General features: G+C 47.9%; 2 protein-coding genes across 5 annotated transcripts in view; both read right to left on the reverse strand.

Annotated features, from left to right (window-relative positions):
- LOC309364562 (sodium- and chloride-dependent creatine transporter 1-like) overlaps positions 1–13,920 on the reverse strand; it is a 31,111-nt gene extending 17,191 nt beyond the window's left edge. The window contains exons 1-4 of one of the 4 annotated variants that reach the window (XM_081902135.1): positions 13,590–13,920; positions 8,662–8,910; positions 4,378–4,509; positions 30–294 (exon numbers count right to left, since the gene is read on the reverse strand). In XM_081902135.1, the coding sequence (XP_081758261.1) occupies positions 30–294; positions 4,378–4,509; positions 8,662–8,910; positions 13,590–13,620 (677 nt within the window). In that variant the 5' untranslated portion in view covers positions 13,621–13,920. Of the gene's footprint in view, positions 1–29; positions 295–4,377; positions 4,510–8,661; positions 8,911–10,398; positions 10,521–10,664; positions 10,685–11,294; positions 11,320–13,589 lie in introns of those variants that run through there. The other 3 variants (XM_081902136.1, XM_081902137.1, XM_081902134.1) reach the window with 3 other exon arrangements.
- A 5,664-nt stretch (positions 13,921–19,584) lies between these two features.
- The window catches only part of USP19 (ubiquitin specific peptidase 19), a 40,938-nt gene continuing 38,300 nt past the window's right edge, over positions 19,585–22,222 (reverse strand). Inside the window, exon 27 of the mRNA XM_081901341.1 lies at positions 19,585–20,667. Within this exon, the coding sequence (XP_081757467.1) occupies positions 20,548–20,667 (120 nt within the window). The 3' untranslated portion in view covers positions 19,585–20,547. The remainder of the gene's footprint in view (positions 20,668–22,222) is intronic.

Raw genomic sequence — 22,222 nt, forward strand, 5'->3', positions numbered from 1 at the left:
ATCCCTCTAGGGAACAAGCACCCACTCACTCCCAGAACTCTATGATGGGCGAACGCTGGTCAGCCAGGTCGCTGCAGTTTCTGGCAGTGCTGCTGTTGTTGGTGGTGCCGTTGTTGTCGCAGCCGCCCAGGCCAAAGAGCTCCGTGCACTGGGGGGTGTTCCAGGAATGGCCGCAGGTGGCCCAGGGCAGGGTTTCCGTCAGCGAGTGCACCAGGTAGAAAAGGCCCCAGACGAGGATCATGATGTAGTAAGAGTTGCAGAAGAAGACAATGACCATAGAGGCCAGGCCCAGGCCTAGGGAGAAACGAGATGGTCAGAGGCTGGCTCAGGGGAAAGCGGAGGAGGCATGCGGTTCTTCCTGAGGGAAGGGCAGCATGTTCAATTCCCACCAAGGCCTGGCTTGGGCATGCAGTGAGAATGAAGTGGTAGAGTCCCAGCCTGGTAGAGCAGAATGTACCACTTTACCTTCCAGGTGAGAGATCATATCTTGAATGCTCCCTTACGTGAAAGGAAAGGGAAGACCTCCCTGCAAATAGAAAATAAGCACTGTTTTCCATCTCCTGGTTTTTTGTTTTTTTAAAAAAAATAAGGAAGTGGGGTGGCCCCTCACTGACAGCCTGAGATCCATTGAGAGCTGCCTTGCACCAAATTCAGATCGTTGGTGCATCTGCCTCAGTACTGTCCACACTGACTGGCAGCAACTCTCCAAAATTTCAAGCAGGCCACATCCCCAGGTATCAGACTTGGATATGTCAGGGATTAAACCTGGCACCTTTTGGGTGCTACTGAGCTACAGTCCGTTCTGACACTTCCAACACCCCACAACCTCACTGTGCTGCATGCACAGACTAGGCCTAAACCCTGCCCAACTCCATCTCCTTCTTCCATGACAGCTTTCCATCTGACCTGCACAGCTGATAGCGAAGGTGGCAGAGACTCTACTGGGGAGCAGAGCGGGGAATCTGTGCCAGGGAAACCTCGATTCTGCACCATGGGAAGCTCAATTCTATAGCCTTCAATGTTGTTGTTGCTATTATTCATTGCCTGCCCTTCGCGCTAAGATCCCAGGGTGTTACTACAATTAAAACACAACTTTTAAAAACAGTTTAAAGCAACTTTCTGTCGCTCAGAGAAATAAGGTGGGTCCCGAAAATAAATTATCTCTGTTGAATGGTCTCTTTAAATTTGAAGGTTCATTATTGTTCCACAAGATGTGTATTTCTTTAAGGGCCACAGCAAATAACTTGACCCGGTTTTACAGCTGTGAAGCAGTATAGAAGGTGCTGTTAAATTATGTTAATTAAGCTGTTGGGTATTAGTATATAAAGAGCAGCACCTAGCTCTCTCAGTACCCTGGTGGTTGGGTCATGCTTATTGATATAATTAATGTAAAAGGAGTTTTTGTTTTTGTTATTAAAACCTAGCTAAAGTTATTTTGCGTTTCTTGAATATGTGGCCTCCCCAGCAAGCTTTCTGCAGTGCAACTAATCTGCAAATAGCCAACAATTTCATGTGTCAAAAGCCAGGAAAAAGAGGTGTGTCTTCATATACAAACAAAGCATCTGTTTACCTTATCTGCACACTTTATTCTGCAAGGCTAGGGGGAGGCCAAGACTCTGTCAAACCTCCTCATTCAGCCCCCAGTCCAAATTATGAGCTATCACAAGAGACATGGCCCACACGCTTTCAAGCTTCCCGGCACCACGTCCTGAAATAACCTTAAGGGCTTTAAAACTTGCTCTGAATTCTTCATCCAATACATTATTCAACGTGTCGGCAGACTCCTCACAGCCCTGTGGTAGCCCCACGTTACCCTGACTGCTAATGTACGTAGAGGGCTGGATATGAGGCATTTCAGGCCATACGTCAAAACGCATTTACCGATTGCACAGCCGTTGCTGCCAGCCCTTTCGCCTCATCTGCCATGTCCGTCTCCTGCCCTCCCGCCCAAACCCGGTGTGCTAGTGTAACCTTATCTATATGCCTGCGAAGCTGCCTCGCTTGCTGGTGTAGGCCCAGCTCTGTAGGCCCAGTCTGGATAGTTAGCCTTGGTGAAGACTTGACGTTTTCATCCCCCCAAAAAGTTTTTGATTGAGTTTCCACTGAAATGAGGCTGCATTTTAATGTTTTAATCTTGTTTTTTAAGCTGTATTTCAATCAATTGTTTTTATATTTGGTGTTAGCCGCCCTGAGCCCAGTCTTGGCTGGGGAGGGCGGGGTATAAATAAAATATAATAATAATGCACAATGCAACGTTGGAGGGGTGGGGAATCGCTGGTGGCTAGTATTGAGAAGTGCCAAAATCTGTGGTAGCAAAAGAGGATTCTTCACTCACAGGCAGACTCAGTCCTGTGTCTACATGCGTAGCCCCCACCCACCCCACGCTCTCCATTAACTCAAAGGGAGGAGTCCATGTCCTCATCTTCCAAGCAGTTACTTAGTAAAAAGGGCCTCAGGGAGCCCTCTCTGCTGCTCCTTTTCAGGGCTGTGCTAGTTCTTCTACAGCAGTGGTTCTCAACCTGTGGGTCCCAAGATGTTGTTGGACTACAACTCCCATCATCCCTGAACTCTGGCCTTATTAGCTAGGGATGATGGGAGTTGTAGTCCAAACAACATCTGGGTACCCACAGGTTGAGAACCGCTGTTCTACAGCAAGGATGGAGGTAGTCTGGTTGCACTCCAGCCCCTATCGGCCCCAGCCAGCTGCCGACCCATGTTCAGAGTTGGAGGGAAGTGCAGTGCAACATTTGGAGCGCCACTGATGTTTCCTCATCCTTGGTCTGTCAAAATGGCTGCCAGAGAGGAGTTTCCACATTGAACCAATGAGCCCCCAGCCCCAGCCAGGCATCCACCATGGAATCCCCGTGCAGACAAGTCGATTTGGGGTCTTCTTCCCTGAAGGGCAAGCCTTGTTTGAGCTGCTCAGCAGGGCTCAAATGATGTACAGGAAGGCTTGCTGAAATCCACAATTCACAGACTCCCCCTGCAAACTGTAATTGCCTCATAACCTTTGAAAGACAGAAGCTTGTCTGGGAGTCTTGTTATAAACTCAAAAAAGCAGATGGTCCCTGCTGGAGTCCCCCGGCCAGCTTAGCCCTCTAAGGCCCGAGGCAAGTGTTCCCAATTGCGCCCCACAGTCTGCATGGGCCTGGCTGAGGGGTGGGCAGCCACAAAAGGGGGCAGCCTTCCACCCAGCCCCTATATAATTCAAGCCATGCCCCAGGTTACATGAGAGCACATTCTTAGAGCCCTTGACGTTTTCCTAAATCTGAATGTTTTTTGGGGGGAGGGGGTAAGTTGGTCAGGAAGGATGACATTATTTCAAGCAAACATGTCTATTGTTACTGAACCCCTAATACGCCTCTGTGTCACGCTGGGGACCCACAGAACACAAGTGGAAAAACCTCTGCTCTGCTAGGAGACTCTCTTGAGCTACCTGGAGCAGACTGGATTATTGTAACTCGCTCTACGTGGGGCTGCCCTTGAGACTGACCCAAAAACTCCAGCGGGTGCAGAATGCCGCAGCGAGACTCCTTACGGGGTCTTCGCTTAGAGATCACATTCATCCGGTGCTATACCAGCTGCACTGGCTCCCGGTGGAGTACAGGATCAGGTTTAAGGTGCTGGTTTTAACCTTCAAAGCCCTATACGGCCTAGGACCCTCGTACCTACGGGACCGCCTCTCCTGGTATGCCCCACAGAGGAACTTACGGTCTTCAAACAAAAACACCTTGAAGGTCCCAGGCCACAGAGAGGTTAGGCTGGCCTCAACTAGAGCCAGGGCCTTTTCGGCTGCGGCTCCAACCTGGTGGAATGCTCTGTCACAAGATACAAGGGCCCTGCAGGACTTGACATCTTTCCGTAGGGCCTGCAAGACAGAGCTGTTCTGCAAGGCCTTTGGTTAGGGCGCAGCCTGACTCCCTCCTTTGGCAACCTTTACAAAACTTTATGGCTGCCATCAATCTTGATTTTCATTAATTTTTATAATGTTTTTATAATGTCGCACTATTTTGGTGTTGTTAGCCGCCCTGAGCCCGGCTTCGGCTGGGGAGGGCGGGATATAAATAAAATTTATTATATTATTATTATTATTATTATTATTATTATTATTATTATTATTATTACCTAAGGCCAGTTTTGGGCCCCTGCAGAGGCCACACCACTTCAAGGGGCCCTACTGCTCCCACGGGCTCTCTCCCTCTGCAGGGGATTGGGCCTAGAAGCAAGGAGGAAGGCACACTGCAGGTATCTCTTGGGCCTAGTGCACTCAAAAGCCTGAAGCTGGCCCTGAGAATATGCCTTTTCCCTGGCAGCAACTCCTAAGTGGCTCCTAAGCATAGCCTGCTTATTATGCAGTTCACATTCCAAGCCTTTTACCTTTGAAGAGTGGGGCGATGTTCCAGGCAGAGATCCCACCTTGCTTCATAAACTGCCCAAGGGCCACCTCCAGGAAGAAGACGGGGATCCCCCCGACAAAGACGATTAGTAGATACGGAATCAGGAACACACCTGTGCAGAAATCGGGAGTCAGCCCTGTCACTGTTAGAAGCACTGAGAGACGGGGCCTTTTTGGTGGTGACCCCTTAAAACTCTGGAAACCCCTCCCAGAAGAGGTCTGCCATCCTCACTCTCTTTTTGTGTGTGTTTGATGCCCGCTTAGAGGACTATACTCCTAACCCCACTTATCTAGGAGTAAGCCTCCTTCCGAGTAGCCATGGTTAATCTTCTGCTCTGTTTTGAATCTTTCGCTCTTTGCTGCTGTCATCTTAGTTGCACATAAACTGTGCCATTCCGCCACCCCCGCCCCCGCTTTTAAATCATCTCATTGTTAAGATATTTTTAGAGGCTTTATGTTTGGTGAGCTGGTTTGAGTATAAATTGTACAGAACAGTGAAGGGAATCAACCCAATTAAATGAATAAATTAAATAAAAAGTAGTTGGTCTGGCTCAGCAATTTCATACAGATGCTAGGAGAAATGTGGACCCAAAGGAGTCAGATCCTGAGAGTCTTCCCCATTTTCATAGAATTACAGGGTTGGGAGGGACCCCAAGGGCCATCTAGTCCAACCCCTGTAGTGCAGGAATCACGGCTTTCTCTCCCTTGTTGTTCACCAACCTGCTATACAGGGTGGGGTGGGGATGTTGATCCCTAGCTCCTGTTTACTTCTGCAGTGGGCTCTTGTACATTTAGGAGCATCTATCTAACCTCTCTAGCCTAGCACTGTCAACACTAATTTGCAGCAGTTCTCCAGCATTCCAAACAAAAGGAAAATGTCCTACAAGGATACACAAAAGATTGAATCTGAGACCTTCTGCAGGCAAAGCAGATTCCCTGCCCTCAAGCTAAGTGAGGCTCAGTTTCATAGCACGAAGCCATCAAAAGACACACAAACTCAGGTTCTGAAAACAAATAAACTCTAAAAACAGTAAAACCTGCTTTACCCATTCTAAAAACAATGTCAAGAATTCTTAAAAATATATATGTAATTTTGTATATTGTTATTTCCCCACTGTATATCCTTACTTGTTGTTTTTTGCTTCTTCCCTGCTCTGGGATTGAAAATATTCAACGAAGAGCGTGTTACAAATACTTCAAATCAATCAACCCGCCAGAACAAAGGGTCAGTAAGGACCAGACATCATCTGACCACCTCCAGGTAAGCTTTCTGCAGGCAAAATCGGGATGAATCCTCAACAAACAGGTTGACAGGAGGAGCCCTGTTTCCATGTGAGCTTCTAGCACTGAAGGCATTCCCTGGCATCCACTGCAAGCAATCCTTTCTTGAGCATCTGCTTCTGTGTCCTAGAAACTGAATCCTATGGACACAAACCAGTGGACAAGGCCTGGGACCCAGTATTTATACTGCTCCATTTTCAAGTGAAATTCTCCATGGCTAACATCCACGGACCCAGCCGCCTTTAAAGGTGGTTTGTTTCACTCTGCTAGTTCTGTAGTCACATGGCCTTGATTTTATCTCCTCTATGTTATTCCCCCCATCGGCTATTTTCGATGCAGGTTATACATAAACCCAGTTTGAATTGCGTTGCTCACTATGTGGATCGAATAAATCAGCGGGGGCACAGAATGATTCATCTGACGATTTTTGCATCTGTGGGTAGGGATGCCTGCTGTACTTTCAGACACCGCCGTGTTTCCCCCCTCTTTCTTGTGTTACAAAACCCTTTGAAAGAAAAGCATCCCAGACTGTTTGGCTCGGCAGCACAGAATCCGCTTGCAAAATCTGCCGATGCCGGCCAGAGGATTCCGGTTTGCTCATCTGGTCTCATTGAACCGAGACTAATCTTCCCACTCGGCTAAGGTTTGAGAAGCCAATGAGTGCCCACAGCAGCTCCTTCGCTCTCCCCTCCTTCCCACCCTCTGGAACATCATGTGATGCTGCACACACACTTCCTCAGCTGGGTATGTGGGTTATGCTTTTCCCAGTGTCCACGAGAGTGAGTACAGGACGGAAGAAAATCCATTAAGGTCCCACATGGAGGAATAAGAGCAGAAAGGAGCAGGAGCACTGCAATTCAGAATCCAGCACTGAATCAGAAGGCTCAGCTAAGGAATCTGATTTCAGCTCTGGGTCTAATAGAAGCAGAGCAACATTACAGAACGATGCCTCTGAGCATGTGCAGAGTTATCCCTGTTTTCCATTTACACATGGAATGAAAACGAAGGTTCTCAGGAAAAAGAAGGATGTCAGGCTAGAGGAACCACTACTGCTCCCATCAGCTTTGACTACTGGTCATGCTGGTCAGGGATGCTTGAGTCCTGTAACAACTGGGGAGGCAGTGGTTTCCCATCCCTGGGCCGGAGCCTGGCAATCCTTGGAGAGTTAGAAGCAATTTGTAAGAAAGAGTTTTGCTCAAAAGTACATGCATGTGTCTCACTTTTTTCTTCTCTGATAAAAGGATTCTGTAGAGTGGGTTTTAAAAAAAATAATGTTTCCAGATCTGTCAGTGGGACAAAGTCTCTTTCTTACCTCTTAAAAACGACTGTTTGTCTTACTTAACCAGGTCCCAATTAGAAATAATGCATGGTCATGAATTAGGCACATTTCAGGGATGGTGCAAAATTTTGCAGCTGCAAAAGTCACAATCTGAGGGTATTTGCAGGTGGGGCTGCAGCCGATGCTCATCCTACTCAGAGTAGATCCACTGAAGTTAATAGACGTGACAAACTTCGGTTCGTTAATTTAAAGGGGTCTACTCTGAACAGAACTTGGCTGGATATAGCCCCATGATTATTTACTAAGTGGTAACTTAGTCCCATGGACTGCAAGAAGATCAAACGCATCCATTCTTAAGGAGATCAGCCCTGAGTGCTCACTGGAAGGACAGATCCTGAAGCTGAGGCTCCAATACTTTGGCCACCTCATGAGAAGAGAAGACTCCCTGGAAAAGACCCTGATGTTGGGAAAGATTGAGGGCACAAGGAGAAGGGGAAGACAGAGGACGAGATGGTTGGACAGTGTTCTCAAAGCCACAAACATGAGTCTGACCAAACTGCGGGAGGCAGTGGAAGACAGGAGTGCCTGGCGTGCTCTGGTCCAGGGGGTCACGAAGAGTCGGACACGACTAAACGACTAAACAACAACAACAACTTAGCACACTGCTAACAGTGCATGGAACTAGTTAGGGTGTGAGCATATTCACAGGCAGAAGAGAGAATGTTGTCGTGCTCCTCGCAGTCTCCCTCGGAAGGTTGTGGGCTCTCCTTACTAAGCAGAGGTTGGATGGTCATTTGTCATGGATGCTTTAGTTGAGATTCCTGCATTGCAGGGGGTTGGACTAGATGACCCTTGGGGTCCCTTCCAACTCTACAGTTCTATGATTCTATGCAGCTTCTGTGTCAAGTTCAAGCACATGATAAAATGCACATGGTGAAGTGAAAAAGGAATGGGAGTGCCTAAATGAATACCTTAAAAGCCAAGATTTGAGGTGAGAAATCTGGCTGAGTCTGGAATAACCTTGTGAAGTGAAAGGATAAGAAAGAGGGATTTATATCTAGACGCTAGGATAGAGATGATAAGGAAAACAGGAAGACACAATGAGAGGTAAAGGAGGTACTGTGGGATTGGTGGAAGTCAACGTTTATTTTTCTTTTTAGTGTTTATATTATTAATTTGTAAGATTTGGATTTGTGGGTTTTTTGTATGCTTGTTTTTGTGTTTTGTTATTTTTCATTGTGTGTGTGTGTGTGTGTGTAGAATACTAATAAAAGTAATAACTAATAAAAAAAATTAAAAATCCCATACACCACTTGCTACTGACAGACCTCACACATATTTGTATACTCGCGGTGGTCTACTACCACTTTGGGATGAAAACATTTCTCATCTGCATTGACCCAGGCTAACCAGAAGTGAACAGAAGAAGCTACCCACAAAATGTGACTGGACACAGAATAGGGAAGCTGATGTTCTGGCCATAGGAGCAGCAAAAAATGGGTTAGGTACTACAGGGCACCGGGATGATTTTGCTCCTTGCAAGTCAATAGAAGCTACCTCTTCCCAGATCAGCTCCAAGCTCAAATTCTTCCTCCAAAAAAGAGTGTCTATTTTCAGAGAGCAGTCTTCTCGCGCTCCGTTTAGACACCCGCTCTCACCCACCCAACCTGGTTTCCCCCTCCCCCCCCCGCGGCCGCCTCCTCACCTCCTCCATTCTTGTAGCAGAGGTATGGGAAGCGCCAGACGTTGCCCAGCCCCACAGCAAAGCCAACACAGGACATGATGAAATCCATCTGCCGGGTCCAGGTCTCCCGCTCAGGAACGGGCAGCTTCCCGGGACCCATGGGTACCACCAGAGGGGCAGTGATGGCTCTCCCTTCATGGCTGGACTCTGCTGTGCCACCAGTCGCCTCGGCACCCTCTGCCTCAGCCAGCTCTGAGCACCCACTGCCCTCTGTCGAGGCAAAGAACAAAGGATTAGTCAAATCAGTCAATAGGTGCAGGGCATCAAGCCAGCTTTTGAACAATCTCAATCTATGGCTGAAAAGGAAAATTAACCTGAGCTTCCTCCTTTTGAGCACGTCTCCTTAATTCCGATTTCCTAATTTTTGCCACCCAACTCACATTTATCTCTGCCACCAACAGGACTAGAAACTTAAAATTTCAGCAAGAAACAGAACCTGGAAGGTTCAGGAGCCACCTGAAAGAATGTACTCCTCCACTTTTTCTTTTCCAGAAATGTATTGTTTCATTTTTGGCATACAAATACCAGTAAAACAGTACGTAACGCATGACAAAGAAACAAAAAGACATGAGCATTGGTCAAAATTTAGTATTGTAACATTTTTGTGGCTTGTCCTTGTTTAGTAGTTATTTTCTTCACAGGCTGTAAATTGCCTAGTTTTTATTCATTATACACATGGACAGCAGCGCTTGCTTTTACCCTGGGAGAGATACTTCAGGGAGGAAACCTAATGATCCACGGAAGCTCACCCTTTCCTGAGTGTCATTTGCAAGATCACTTACTAGGGGTTAGTTATACCTTAGCAACCTTCAGCCGTACCCAGCAAGTTGCTCATGGATAACACTGCATCAACCTGGAGCAAGGTCTTGAGTGCCACACAACTCTCTGTCTTAAGGTCCTGTGCTGCTAAACATCTTTATAAACAGTTTGGGGGAAAGAGTAGCTTATCAAATCGGGGTATGGCACGAAGCACGGAGGAGAAGCTAATGCCCTAAAAGTCAGAGACCTCAACAGGCTGGAACGCCGGGCCAAATCCAACAAGATGCAATGCAATAGAAATTTAATAGAAATAGCTACTAAGAATCAATAAGCAAAAATACAGGATTGTGGATGGGTTTGAGAAAAGAGACCTAGCTTTGTATCAATGCAGCTGGAAAGGATTTACAGTACCATATTTTTCGCCCTATAAGACGCACCAGACCACAAGACGCACCTAGTTTTTGGAGGAGGAAAACAAGAAAAAAAATATTCCAAATCCCAGAAGCCAGAACAGCAAGAGGGATCGCTGCGCAGCGAAAGCAGCGATCCCTCTTGCTGTTCTGGCTTCTGGGATAGCTGAGCAGCCTGCATTCGCTCCATAAGACGCACACACATTTCCCCTTACTTTTTAGGAGGGAAAAAGTGAGTCTTGTAGAGCAAAAAATACGGTAAGCATCTTAGATTATTGTGAGCTAAGCATGAGCCAGTAGTGAGACACAGCGGCATAAAAAGCAAATGCATTCACATAGGCTGCATTAACAGATGACGAGGAGCAATAGTTCTACTCTTAGTTTGCACTGGTCCGACTGTGCCTAAAATACAGTTCTGGGTGCCACCTTGTAAGACAGACATTGGTCAGTGGAAAGGGTGACCAAGAAAAACACAAGGGGTCCTGGAAACAAAGAAGAACGGCTGAAAAAAGTTGGGTAAGTTTATAACCTGGAGAAGAGAAGACTCCACAAGACATGATGGCCATCTTCGAATATCTAACAGGTTGCCCCACAGAAGTTGGGAGGAATTTGCTCTCTGTCGCTCCGGAGGGCAGGACCAGAACCAACCAGTGTTAATTGCCAGGAAGCAGAATTCAGCTAAAAGGGTTAGGAGCAATGAACTGGTGAAAGCTGTTCAACAATGGAACAGTCCACCTTGGGAGGTGGGTGGGCTCTCCTCCGATGGAGGCAATGAAGTAGAGGCTGGACACCCACCTGTTAGGGACGCAGTGGTTGCATCCAGGTATTGCACGTCCCGCGTGGATCAGAGAGAGCTGAACTAGGCGATCTCTGAGGTCTCATCTAAGTCTATAGCTTGTGACATTTTGGTGCCTTTAGCTGCTGCCTTAGAACATCTGGGTGCTGCAGCATCACCTGGGTAGCGCACCACCCTAACTCCTGCCCCAATCCTTTTCATATATGTGATGTAAGCATTCTAATCAGTGTTAATAGTTGCCACAGTGGCCAACCTGTAGGAAAAGCGCAAGCAGGACCAGAGCACAAGAGCTCTCACCTTCCCCTGCGGGTTCCAGCAGTGGGTAAAATGACTCCCCCTAATGCTATGGCTTTGCTCTGTAGCCTCTTGCTTCCCTGGCCTGGCCAGGGCAGGAGTGGCACTCGTTTCCCAGGTCGAAAATCAATGCCTCTGCCTGTGCCAAGGAGCTAGCTTGGCATCACTGCCTGCCCTTGGAGGCCCATCTCTGCTTTTTCGTTTCTTCGAGCGCCAAGTACTTCAGAAACACTTGGGCGGCTTAACGAAGGCAGGAATTTTCCAGGCCTACCTTTTATATAATGAGCAAAACCCTTTAAAGGGGGGGGGAGGAGGAAACACACACAAAAACCCACCCTCTTTCATTCTGGAGTCCTAGTTTCGACGTCACAATGCAGGGTGGTGAGTCACCCACTAGGCAGCGATGCTGAATCCACACATTCGTACACATGCAGAGGGAGTCACAGGAACCCGCACATCGGGAATCACGCTCACAATGGGTTTGCACACATGCACACACACACACACTGAAGTGCATACTGGGCTGTTGCACATGGTGGTTTCCATTTCCCCCACCCCCATTGAGCTGTGGGATGGGTGGGATCCCTTTTTCCTTCCTTCTTTCTGAAGCCACTGAAATAAAGGCTGCGTACGCCCCATACACGCAAAGCACATTTAAAGCATACTATTTCACCCCAAATAATTGTAGGAACCGCAGTTTACCTCTTGGGCATATAATTCCCAGGGCCCACTGCAGTTCCCAGGATTTTGGGGGACTGCGCTTTGAATGTGTGGTGTGTACGCAGCCGAAGAGAGAGTTCGCCGGCTCCTCTCCCCTTCCTTCTAGCCAGCAAAGAAGTGCCGTGCCAGAGACAAAGCTCATAGGAGAAACGTGGGGGTCTGCACTGGGAAGGGTGTTTTCCAGCACCATCGTAACTCTCGCTGTCGCCAGCCCCGCTCAACGGACAACCCAAATTCCTCAAAGAAAACAACCTCGCCCTGGGGAAAGCCCTGAAAATCTCCTTTTGTGTTGAGCAGCCTCTGCAAAACCAGGGTGGAGGGTGGGGATGACCCGTTTTCAACAGCCACAACAACAAAAAAGCCCCCTGAAGAGACAAGAGTTGTGAGCAGAGCAAAGCGGCAAACAACAGCCCAGACACAAAGCCCCTTTTCCTCGTTGTCTGGCTTCCCTCCCCCCACAGCCAACGTGCATCCAAGGCCCTGGCATGTGACGGAGCTAATCCTCCCCACTTGTGGGGCTGAGGCTGCCGGACACCCTTTGCCTTCCCCCCCCCCTCGCCTGGGTACAGATCAGCCACTTAGTTGGCACCACTCACGGGCATTCTCTTGGGCAATGCTACGAAGAGCACATGCTTTCTCAATAAAAAGGAATGAGGGCAGGGAGGAGGTGATTGGAGGTTGATGGTTGCACACAAAACAATCTTGTTTTCTCTCACACAAATGTACACACACACACCTTCTGCTCCAGCTGAGTTGTTGCCTTATAAGGGGCTGATGCAGAGAAACCACCAAGTTCTTCTTTTTGCCAGCTGCCCTCGTCTTGGAGAACCAGCCTACACGAACCTAAGAAGAATCCTGCTGGATCAGGGCCAGTGGCCCATCTAGTCCAGCACCCTGTTTTCCCAGGGGCCAACCAGACTCCCCTTATGGGGAACCCGCAAACAGGATAACTGCTTCGGACATGTGGGCATTCAGTGCCAAATGGCAACTGTAGTGCACTGGTGATTAAAGGTGGGTCACAGGCAGTGGCGTAGCGTGGGTTGTCAGTACCCGGGGCAAGGCATGTAATTTGCAGCCCCTAACCCGTGGATTTGCGCCCCCTAACCCTAACCCCCAGGTGTTGCGCCTGGTGCGGCCGGCCCCCCCTGCACCCCCCACGCTACGCCACTGGTCACAGGACAGCAGATCCACCACCACAGAAATATGTGGTATAAAGATAAATTTAACAATAAGAAATCGGTCTCCAAATGCACGTTTCGGTTAAAGGGGTTTGAAAAAGCTGGAGGCTGCTGCTGCTTTAGACTACACGCCCTGAGTCCATATCCCATTGACTCCACATGAGTTCCCCTGGAATACTCACCCTCCCGGTTCTGTATCCAAAAGAATCCCTAACTCTGATTAAACCTCCTGCCGCCACTCCTGCCTTCCAAAGGAGAGGGGGAAATAATGGAGAAAGGGAGAGAGCCATAAAGTACATAAAGTGTGTGCCCCGGGGCACAGCACGGAAAGCCGCAAAGCACAGGGCATCCTGGCAGAGAGAGGAGAGAGGCAATGAGCAGGAACACCTTGGCAGAGACAGGACGTACTTCTGGCACAAGGCGGGGAGAGATGCCGGCGGGGCAAAAGGCGGATACAGCCCAGCTGCTTGAACCCATCCATCTCAGGAGGCTCGGTGATGGCAGCATTTGAAAGCAGAGTCTATTGTACTAAGTCTCAGTCCGGAGTCGAGACGGGGCACTGCTCTGTTCACCTGGGTCGCCAGTGATGCTTCGCAGGTGGCATGCCGCCGGGCTGCTACTTACCTGAGTCCATCCACAGCAGGAAGCACGGTGGGAGAAACGAGGACTCCCTGAAACCCCCCACCCCGGAATGCAACCCGGCCCTACTCCCGATGCCAAGCCGGCGCTTACCTGAGCAGGTCTCGGTGGGCACTGGAGCCATTGGCACACTGGGCTAGCGGGCAGGAGGCTGAGACGGGTGTCGGGTGTCGGGAAAGCTGGCTCCGGGTCTTGGGAGGGGGTCTCGGCGCGGTCTCAGAAGCAATCCACAAAGCACTTGAAGGTGAGACGGAAGAACCTCATTGATGGGGATTTACACCAGGGAAACGGGCTGGGGCGGGCGAGGGTCTGGGCAGGGCCTGGAGCTCAGAACCAGGCGGCGCGGGCGGCGCTGAGACGACGCTCCATCGCTCAGCTCCGGCAGCGAGGCTTCTGGCTCTTCGCAGCAGAGGCGCAGCAGAGAAAGGCAGCAGCCGCGGCGACTCCGGTTTGGCCCCCGCCCCGCTCGCGCCTCATTGGCCCGCCGCTGCCGGCATCAGGCCTGCCGCTTGCATGTCGGGAGATGGAGTCCGGGCTGGCGCTTGGGTACCATGGAAATGCAGGGAGATGATGGAGGCGAGCAGGTGCACCAGTGGGCAGGGTGGAGCCAGAGAGACAGAGCAGGGCCTGGGTTCTGCAAGCGCAGGAGCGAAAGGTGCGCAAAGCCCGGCGCAGAGGTTTGGTTCCGCTTTCTAGCCGGGGATCCGAGTTGCTAAGCAGGAAGCGAAAACAAGGCTCGCTCACTCAACCATTTGTTGCAACCCTTTCTTTGTGGGGGGCAGAATAGTTTGTGCAACTACACAGGCTCCTTCCGGGTAGATTTCTGCCTAAACTTTCTGGGGAAGCCCTTCCTCTCCTCCCACCCCACCCAGGCATTTTCGCAAGTATCATCTTAGCTTTGCGAGTTTGTTTACCTAAATCTACCTTCCTGTGGCTAAAATCCGCAGTTGCTTAAAATGAAATGGCCAGTGTTAAGGTTTCAGGTGGCCGCGTAAGAGAAGCCCACAGGCCATCAGGAAGGCAGATAAACCTTGCCAAGCAGCCGACGCTGCACAGTGAGGTATTTGGAAATAGGGTTCAAGTGTAGATGAGAACATAGAATTCCAAATAATTTGTAATCCACTGGTAAAGGGCAACCCAGAAAGACTTATTTAAATATCCCCTGGGTCTGTAGATGTATATATTGAGGAAGCTGGGATAACTCTAATCAGTAGAGCAGGAGGCTGTCAATCTCAGGGTCGTGGGTTCGGATCCAGGTTGGGCAAAATATTCCTCATTGCAGGGGGTCGGACTAGATGACCCTCATGGACCCTCCAAGTCTACAATTCTGTGATTCTTTCAAAATGTCAGAAAAGCAATCGATGGAGTGGGAAAGTATATATAAATTTTCTAATGGACAGAGAGTAGCAAAGCAAACTTAGTGAAATCATAAAGGGAATAGCATTACTAAGTATACCGTATTATTGATTGATTACATTTATAGCCTTTTCTCCAATAAGCTCAAGGTAGAGGTTCCCTTGCTCCTCATTTAAACCTCACAACAATGCTGTAAGGTTAGGCTGAGAGGCATTGACCGGCCCAAGGCCACCCAGTGAGTTTCATGTCCAAATGGGGATTTGAACCCAGGTCTCCCAGCTCCTAGTCCAACATTCTGACTGCTTTATCACACTGGCTTGCAAACAGAACACAATTAAGAAAATGTCTGATTGGTTTGATTTAGGAAAATACTTTAACAGGAATCTAAAGTATCTTTGTGGTGGAAGGAAGAGGAAAAGAGGTGGCTGGGGCTTCTCATCCTATAGTGCAATCTGTTTTCAACATGCAAATTTTAAAAGGAATTGAGCTTTACGGCAACCCTGTGGGAAGGGATTTGTGCAGAAGTATTGTGGATTAATTTGGGGAAAAGAATGGGAATAGTTAGGAAATGGCAACATTAAAACAACTGAATCAAGGTAATGATGTCTCTGCCTACCAAGAGTTAATCGAACGAAATGGGTAATAGACTCCAAATATTTTCAGTTGAGAAATTTTGGGTTCAAAATAAATCGAGAAGGAATTATGTGGAAGGAAAGTGGATTTATAAGGATGGAAAGTGGATTAGAAGTATTATTAACAAAGAGAAAACAGAAAAAATGATATAAGAGGGATATCAACACAGTTGATCTGACAAGAATATAAAAACTTTGATGAAGGTGCGCACCACTTCCTCAGGCCTTCTGTCACACCCTCCGTGAATGTTTTTACATGGCTGGAATGTGTCCTTAAACTTTTATTATATCTCTTTTTTATATATATAAGATATTTATTAAAGTTTTAAGAAGTACAAAAAGCAAAAGCAAAAAAATCATTTTAAAGAAAAAAGAATAAAATACAAAAGAAAAAAAAGAAAAATAAAAGAGAAAAAGCAGAGAATTAAAATCCATTAAGCAAAAAAGAAAAAACAAAGAAAAATACAGCAAATCTTCCCATTACTTATCTTTCATTAGCTTATTTCCCCGACCTCCTCACACCTCCCTTTTTTGTATTCTAGATCGATTATCCATTTCAGCAAATCTTTTCCCTCTTTTCAAATTTTTGTCCTGTAATTTATCTTGATATTAATATAGCTTTACTTTCCCTCCTTTCACCAATTAACAGTCTGTTTTTTCCTAAATCTTTGTAACATTTCTGCTAAAATCACATAAATTCATTCCAACATCATTCTAACATTCATTAATTTTACAGTGTTTCTGTAAATAGTCTTTAAATTTCTTCCAATCTTCCTCCACCGACTCTTCTCCCTGGTCTTGGATTCTGCCAGTCATTTCCGCCAGTTCCATGTAGTCCATCACCTTCATCTGCCATTCTTCCCGGGTGGGTAGATCTTGTGTCTTCCAATACTTTGCAAAAACTTTTATTATATCTCTTGCTTATCTGGAAGGGGTTTATGGAGATGTGTGTTTAGGAACTAGCTGACTGTACAAAGGTTAAAGCCATAGCAAGTTGCTATATGGCTCCGTTGAGGATAAAATTAATGCCTCTAAAGCAGAATGCTGTGGATGTACATCTCGTAAGGAAGATACAATACTGCCTGGATACCCCCCCCCAAAAAAATGGATTAAAATATTAAGATTACCAAAACAAGTTTTCATCTGGAGTCAAAAGTTTTAAATGTACTACCCACCAGGACAAGGCTGTGTCAAACATCTTCCTGAGGTTGAGAAACTTGTGTTTTGTTAACGGGAAGCTGCGTTTCTCAAAAGATGGCTCCATGTTGTCCAAAACACATGCGGCCTGGGGGTGGGGAAGGAAGGTGGTCTTCCTAAGAACGTATAAGCTGGGGCAGGAAGAATTTGAAAGTGAGAATGAACCAAAACGCCTCCTCTGGAAGGCCTGGTGTGTGACTTGGAGAAGCCATTGTTGCTCAGCTTTGCCTGTCCTTCACTCTCGTTACATTGAGAGAACATGGGCCTACCCTCCAAGCAAGCCCGGCTCTGCCATTGGGGAGAGTGAGGCAGCCGGTGCCACCTCAGGCAGCCATTTTTGTTGTGAGGCGAAGGCCGGAAGCTGTCGTTTATCGTTACTGCATTTATCATTTCTTTATTTATATACCACCCTCAATCTGAAGATCTCAGGGCGGTTTGTGAGATAAAAATACAGGATAAAAACATAAAATAAATAGCTCAGACCAAAACAAAACAAACCCCTTCCGCTGCCAAGGAGCAGGGGAAAGGCGTTTAGACCACCTCAGAGGACAATAATAGTTTATTTGCTGGGTGGGAGTGAGGTGCCATTTGCTGCTGTGCCTCAAGCAGCAAAAATGTCTTCAGGCAGCCCTGAAGATGACTCAGGAAACGGCGACGCAGAGCGTTTCGACCATTTGAAGCGGGGAAGCGCTATGTGCAGAACGGAGATTATTATAGCTTCCTGCCCCATACGAGATAATGCCCATTGCTTCCCTCCTTTTCTCGCCAGCCCGGCTAACACTTCCTCCCACCCCACCCCCCCAAGCCACCCATGAGAATCGGCACTGGGAGCACATTCCCATGGACGGCTTGCCCGGTTGCCATGGCGCCCGGTGAGCAAACAATTCCATGGCATGGCTAAGTCTCCCTATATAGCAGGCAGCAACCAGGCTCACAGGGCAAACACACATACACGGGAGGCCCCTTTTCTCAAGCAGAGGAGTGAGGGTTAATGCCTTAGAAAAATAGGCTGAGGCACAGCCTCCGCCCGCTGCTCCCTTTTGTGATGCGAAAAGAGGCCAAGGATATTTCTGGGGCCTCCTCCCCAATAGGAAGCACATTGTATCTTCCCTGGGCCAGATAGGAAAGTGTGAGAATCAAAGGCAAGGCCGAAGGGCTTCCCACCATTGCGGAGACAGCGTGGTCCAGCAGTTTCCAAACCCTCCGGCTGCAGAGAACCATTTTTTAAAAACAAAAAACGGGCTTCCCTGCGGAGGAACCTCCTCTTGCACAGACCATTCTAGGAAAAGTTCTGGTGCGGGCAATCCAGAATCAACTATTCACAGCGGTGACAAGTCCATTTGTCCAATTATGTATAGAAGCAGATGGGGGAAAGGTGGTTTTTAAAAGCAAAATTACTCCCAGCCCCACTTCCCTCATCTGTTCACCCCCCAAAGGTGCTTTGCTCTTCTGGCGGGCTTCCTTCCCTGAGGGCAAAAGGCTATGTGGGGGGAAGAAGGGATTTGATTCTCCTCAGCCATATGCCCCTTTTCGTGCCAAGTTTCCGATCCGACCATTTCATCTCGATTGGCCCTCAGCTCATACAAGGTGGTGGTTCAGGACTGCTGGGCCTCCTTCCTGCTCCATGTAAACTCCCCTCCAGTTCTCCATCTGAAGCATGATCGGCAATAGCAGACCACCTGTGTCCAGCAGTTCGAGCCTGTCAGCCATCTTTGAACGCCATCGGTCCATTCTTGTATTCCCAGTTCTTTATACATTAACCTGGCAGTGGTTACTAACAGCTGGATCTCTGCTACTTTCCAGGTCCTGCCCACCCTTTTCTTGAATTGTTATGTGCTCCCGATATTAAATATGTTCTCCCTTTGGGCTATATAGCACCCCTTTCGTTCACTCTGAAGCAAAGCATTTCTGTGGCTCATGTGCATTAGAATCAGGTGGGGTTCACTAGGAGGCAAGTTGGCAGAAGGGGCATAATTTCAGTGAAGGAAGTGAAAACATGTCAGGAAACCAATGGATTTTTATTCTGGCAAATATTCAGGGAGTAGGGAACTTGCAGTCCCAGCCTGTTGCCAGGCCACAGCTACTATTGCATCTCTGGCCATGGGGGGGGGGGTGTCACGATCGCTGGACAGATGGGGGTTGAAATCCAACAGCGTCTGATAGAAGCTTCTGTGTGTTGTCTTTTCTTTTTTAAAAACACAGTGCAACACTATCCCCCTTTGAACTGTTTTTTAGTCATCTTGTTTTTCAAGTGGAAATTCCTGCACACTATCTAGCCTCCTTCCCATCCCACCTGTAAGGATAATGCAGTCTTTTTCCTATCAACAGCCTCTCTGTATGAGAGCTTATTCATTACCACATCAGAAGAAATGCTCATTTGCAGAATATTTTATCTGACACGGCAACTTCCGAGTTTCTCATACGGAAGGCTTTATCATCACGTGCAGACTTATCATTTCAATTAGAGACATGAGAAATCAGTCAGTTGTCTGTTACACTTAGCACTACGTATATCACTCTTGTGATGAATATATTTGGTTATAGTTAGTTGTGTTACGTTAAGGACTCTGCGTTGTTCAAGTCTCCTTCTGCTAATCACAGGGAAAAAGAAAAGCTAAATTCCTGGTATCTGAACGTAAGGATGATGGAGCATAACATACTTCTAATAATTCCTGATCTACAGGTCCTTTCCTATACATTCAACAGTCATTTTATACAGAAGTTTAAATCGTGCCACCATTCCTTTCTTTCCCAGCTCCCAGAACATATTCGCCAAGGAGACAGAAAGAATGAAGGTTCTAATTCAGGTTGCCATTTTTATCTCTACTGTGTTGCCCAGGCTGAGAGCCCATGCCAGGGTGGCATGGCAGCAGACAGAATAGCACACAAGACACAGGAACAAGCGGCGTTGAGTAGAATTTAATGACTCGGGACCCAAGACAAACACCAACTTTATACAAAGACAGAGCAAGACTGAGGCCTCCCTGGGAATGGACCCAGGACAGCCTCATTTGGTTACAGCAATTCCAAGCATGGATAAAAGGGAACAGGGAGCCAAACATTTAAATAGGAGATGGTACTGGCAGTGGTTCCTCACCCCAAGGGGCCAAGAAATCCAAAACGCCTCTGGGGCAGGCAGCCAAGTAGTAGGCCAAGCCGCAGTTCCATGCCTTCCACGTAGGAGGAGAAGGCATAGCAGCAGTTGCCTCCCAAACTGCCAGACTAAGCAATGCTGGTGAAAGGGGTGGGTGGGTGGGTGCGGAAATCAAGGAAACTGGGAGATGCATACTTCTGTCATGAAGGCCCATTTTGCAGCCATGGTGTCCTGAGCTTGGGTTACCAAGAAGGAGCAGATGGGAAAGTGAAAGGGCAGGCAAAAAAATGGGGGGGGGGCTGTGGAATATTGTGAAGCAGGCACCCATGGTATGGCAAATCGGGAGAAGGCCCCTTAGGGGCAGACACCAACGACACCCACCCCCACCCGCCACCCCCAGTAGAACAGGCTGGGTATGCAAGACAAGGAGTGCAGGGCTCGCCACAGCTCCCCTGCCTCTGTGCAAGGCGACCAAACCAGAACCTTTGGGGCAGGAGATGCAGGAGGAACTGCCGCACCGGGGGCACTCAGTGGGTCTCCCCCGGCACGCCGGCACAGGGCAGCCTCTAGTAGGGGGACACGAAGGGAAACCTTTCCAGCTTGCAGGGGAGGAGGAAGGGGGTGGAGCAGAAAGTGCTTGTGTGCTTGAGAAAAGGTCACAGCAGCTCCTCCTCCTTCCCACTGCAGGGGGGACGCCAGGGTGGGGTAGGGTGGGAAGCCACAAAACAAAGCCTTCTTATGTACACCCCACCCACCCCCAGTGCAGAACGACTTAGTCAACTTCCTCCATGTTGCTGTAGGATGGAGCGGGGTGCTCTGCGACCCCCTCTGGTGCCAGTGCGGGAGCAACTTCAGGGGCCAGGTTGGTTCCAAAGGGTGGCGAGCTAATTCCCTGCAAACAGAACAAAGCGTTAGAGAGCAGCCGCAAAGGGTGCAAACGTCTCCCTGCCGTGAAAGAAGCTTATTGTCTTGTTTTCAATATGAAATCTCTAGATACACATTGTTTGAAGGTCCGGAAACAGATTTCGGGGAAAGAGTTCATATAAATATAAACCTTATTCACTGACTTCGTTCACAAGTTTTATATCCTGCTTGATTGCAACAAAAACCTCGGAGCAGTTTACAAAAGCTAAACGCTACAATTATCAGTTTAAAAAAAATGGTTATCAAACAGCTATTTAAAGCATTCAAAAATAATCAAAATATAAAATAAGGTAAAGGCGTGTCAGATTTCCACATGTCTGGATAGGCAGACATGAAATGTTTTCAGTAGCCACCAGAAAGAGTACGGTGAAGTACTGGCTGATGTCAATAGGCAGGGAGTTGCAAAGTGTGGCTGTCGCCGGACTACAAGATTGATTTCTTACAAATGCGGAACGAATATTATGTGGCACCTGTTAACAGTGGCAGGTCTGCAAATCAAAGCAGTCAAGTGGACACATGAGATAAGGCAATCTTACAAGTAACCTGGTGTCAAGCTGTTAAGCACTTTATATACCAGATAATGGTCCGACCATGACCCACCCATTGCCCACCTCCTTGGTCCATTCCTCTTATCGTCACTTGGAGCAAAGACTACATCAATAATGTGCCCTGCCTGATGTGTTGGGCCAATGACCATGAGAGAGAGCCATGGCTGTCAGAGGTCATGAAGTCTTGAGCCAGCTCAGCAGCAGTCTCTGCATGGATATTGTAGTCATTCCAACACCTCAACCAGCCTGATCAGGGAGGCTGCTGGGAATCGGGGGCGGGGGCATTCTAGAGACCAGCAGCATCCCAATCTGTCTCTCTAGCCTAACACTGGGGGCAAACCCTCTAAGCCTTTCCCAACACCAATAAGTTTTATGGCAAAGGAGATGGTGCTTTTATGGACAGTAAAACCACTACCACCCTCGATGCCCCCAGTCTAGCCTGGTGCAGTACTATTAACCAGAGGGACCCATCCAGCTCACTCACCCAAGTTTCAGTAATGCAAGCCAGATCAGTCCCTTCAGTGTGAGCAGTTGCAGCTAGTCTCATCAGTATATTGTTCAATTAAGCGGCACAAATAAACATGGTGTCTGGTAGGCAGGCACCTAAATACGAACTGGTGTTATTGAACAGTCAAATCTTAGGAAGAAATCAGTATTTCTGAGTCTAATACATACAAAGCCTTACTCATAATTCTCTCCTGTTCCAGGCTTGAAGAGTCAGCTATCCGCCTAGAGCCGGGTCTACTTTACACAAAACTGCCCCACCACCCCAAGAATCGTGTGCCAAGGCAACCTACACTCTGGGACCCACATAATAAATAATAATAATAATAAACATATAGTTTGCAAGAGGGCATGTAGCTAGTGCATCCTGCTTCTACAAATAATGGGGAAGGGCAAAAAAGCTACCCTAACCAGTGACTTGAAATCCCACTGAGCTCCTCTTCTACAGATTTCACTAGACATTGCCCATGC

This window comes from Podarcis melisellensis, assembly GCF_964234715.1.
Source record: "Podarcis melisellensis genome assembly, chromosome: 2".
NCBI lineage: Eukaryota > Metazoa > Chordata > Lepidosauria > Squamata > Lacertidae > Podarcis > Podarcis melisellensis.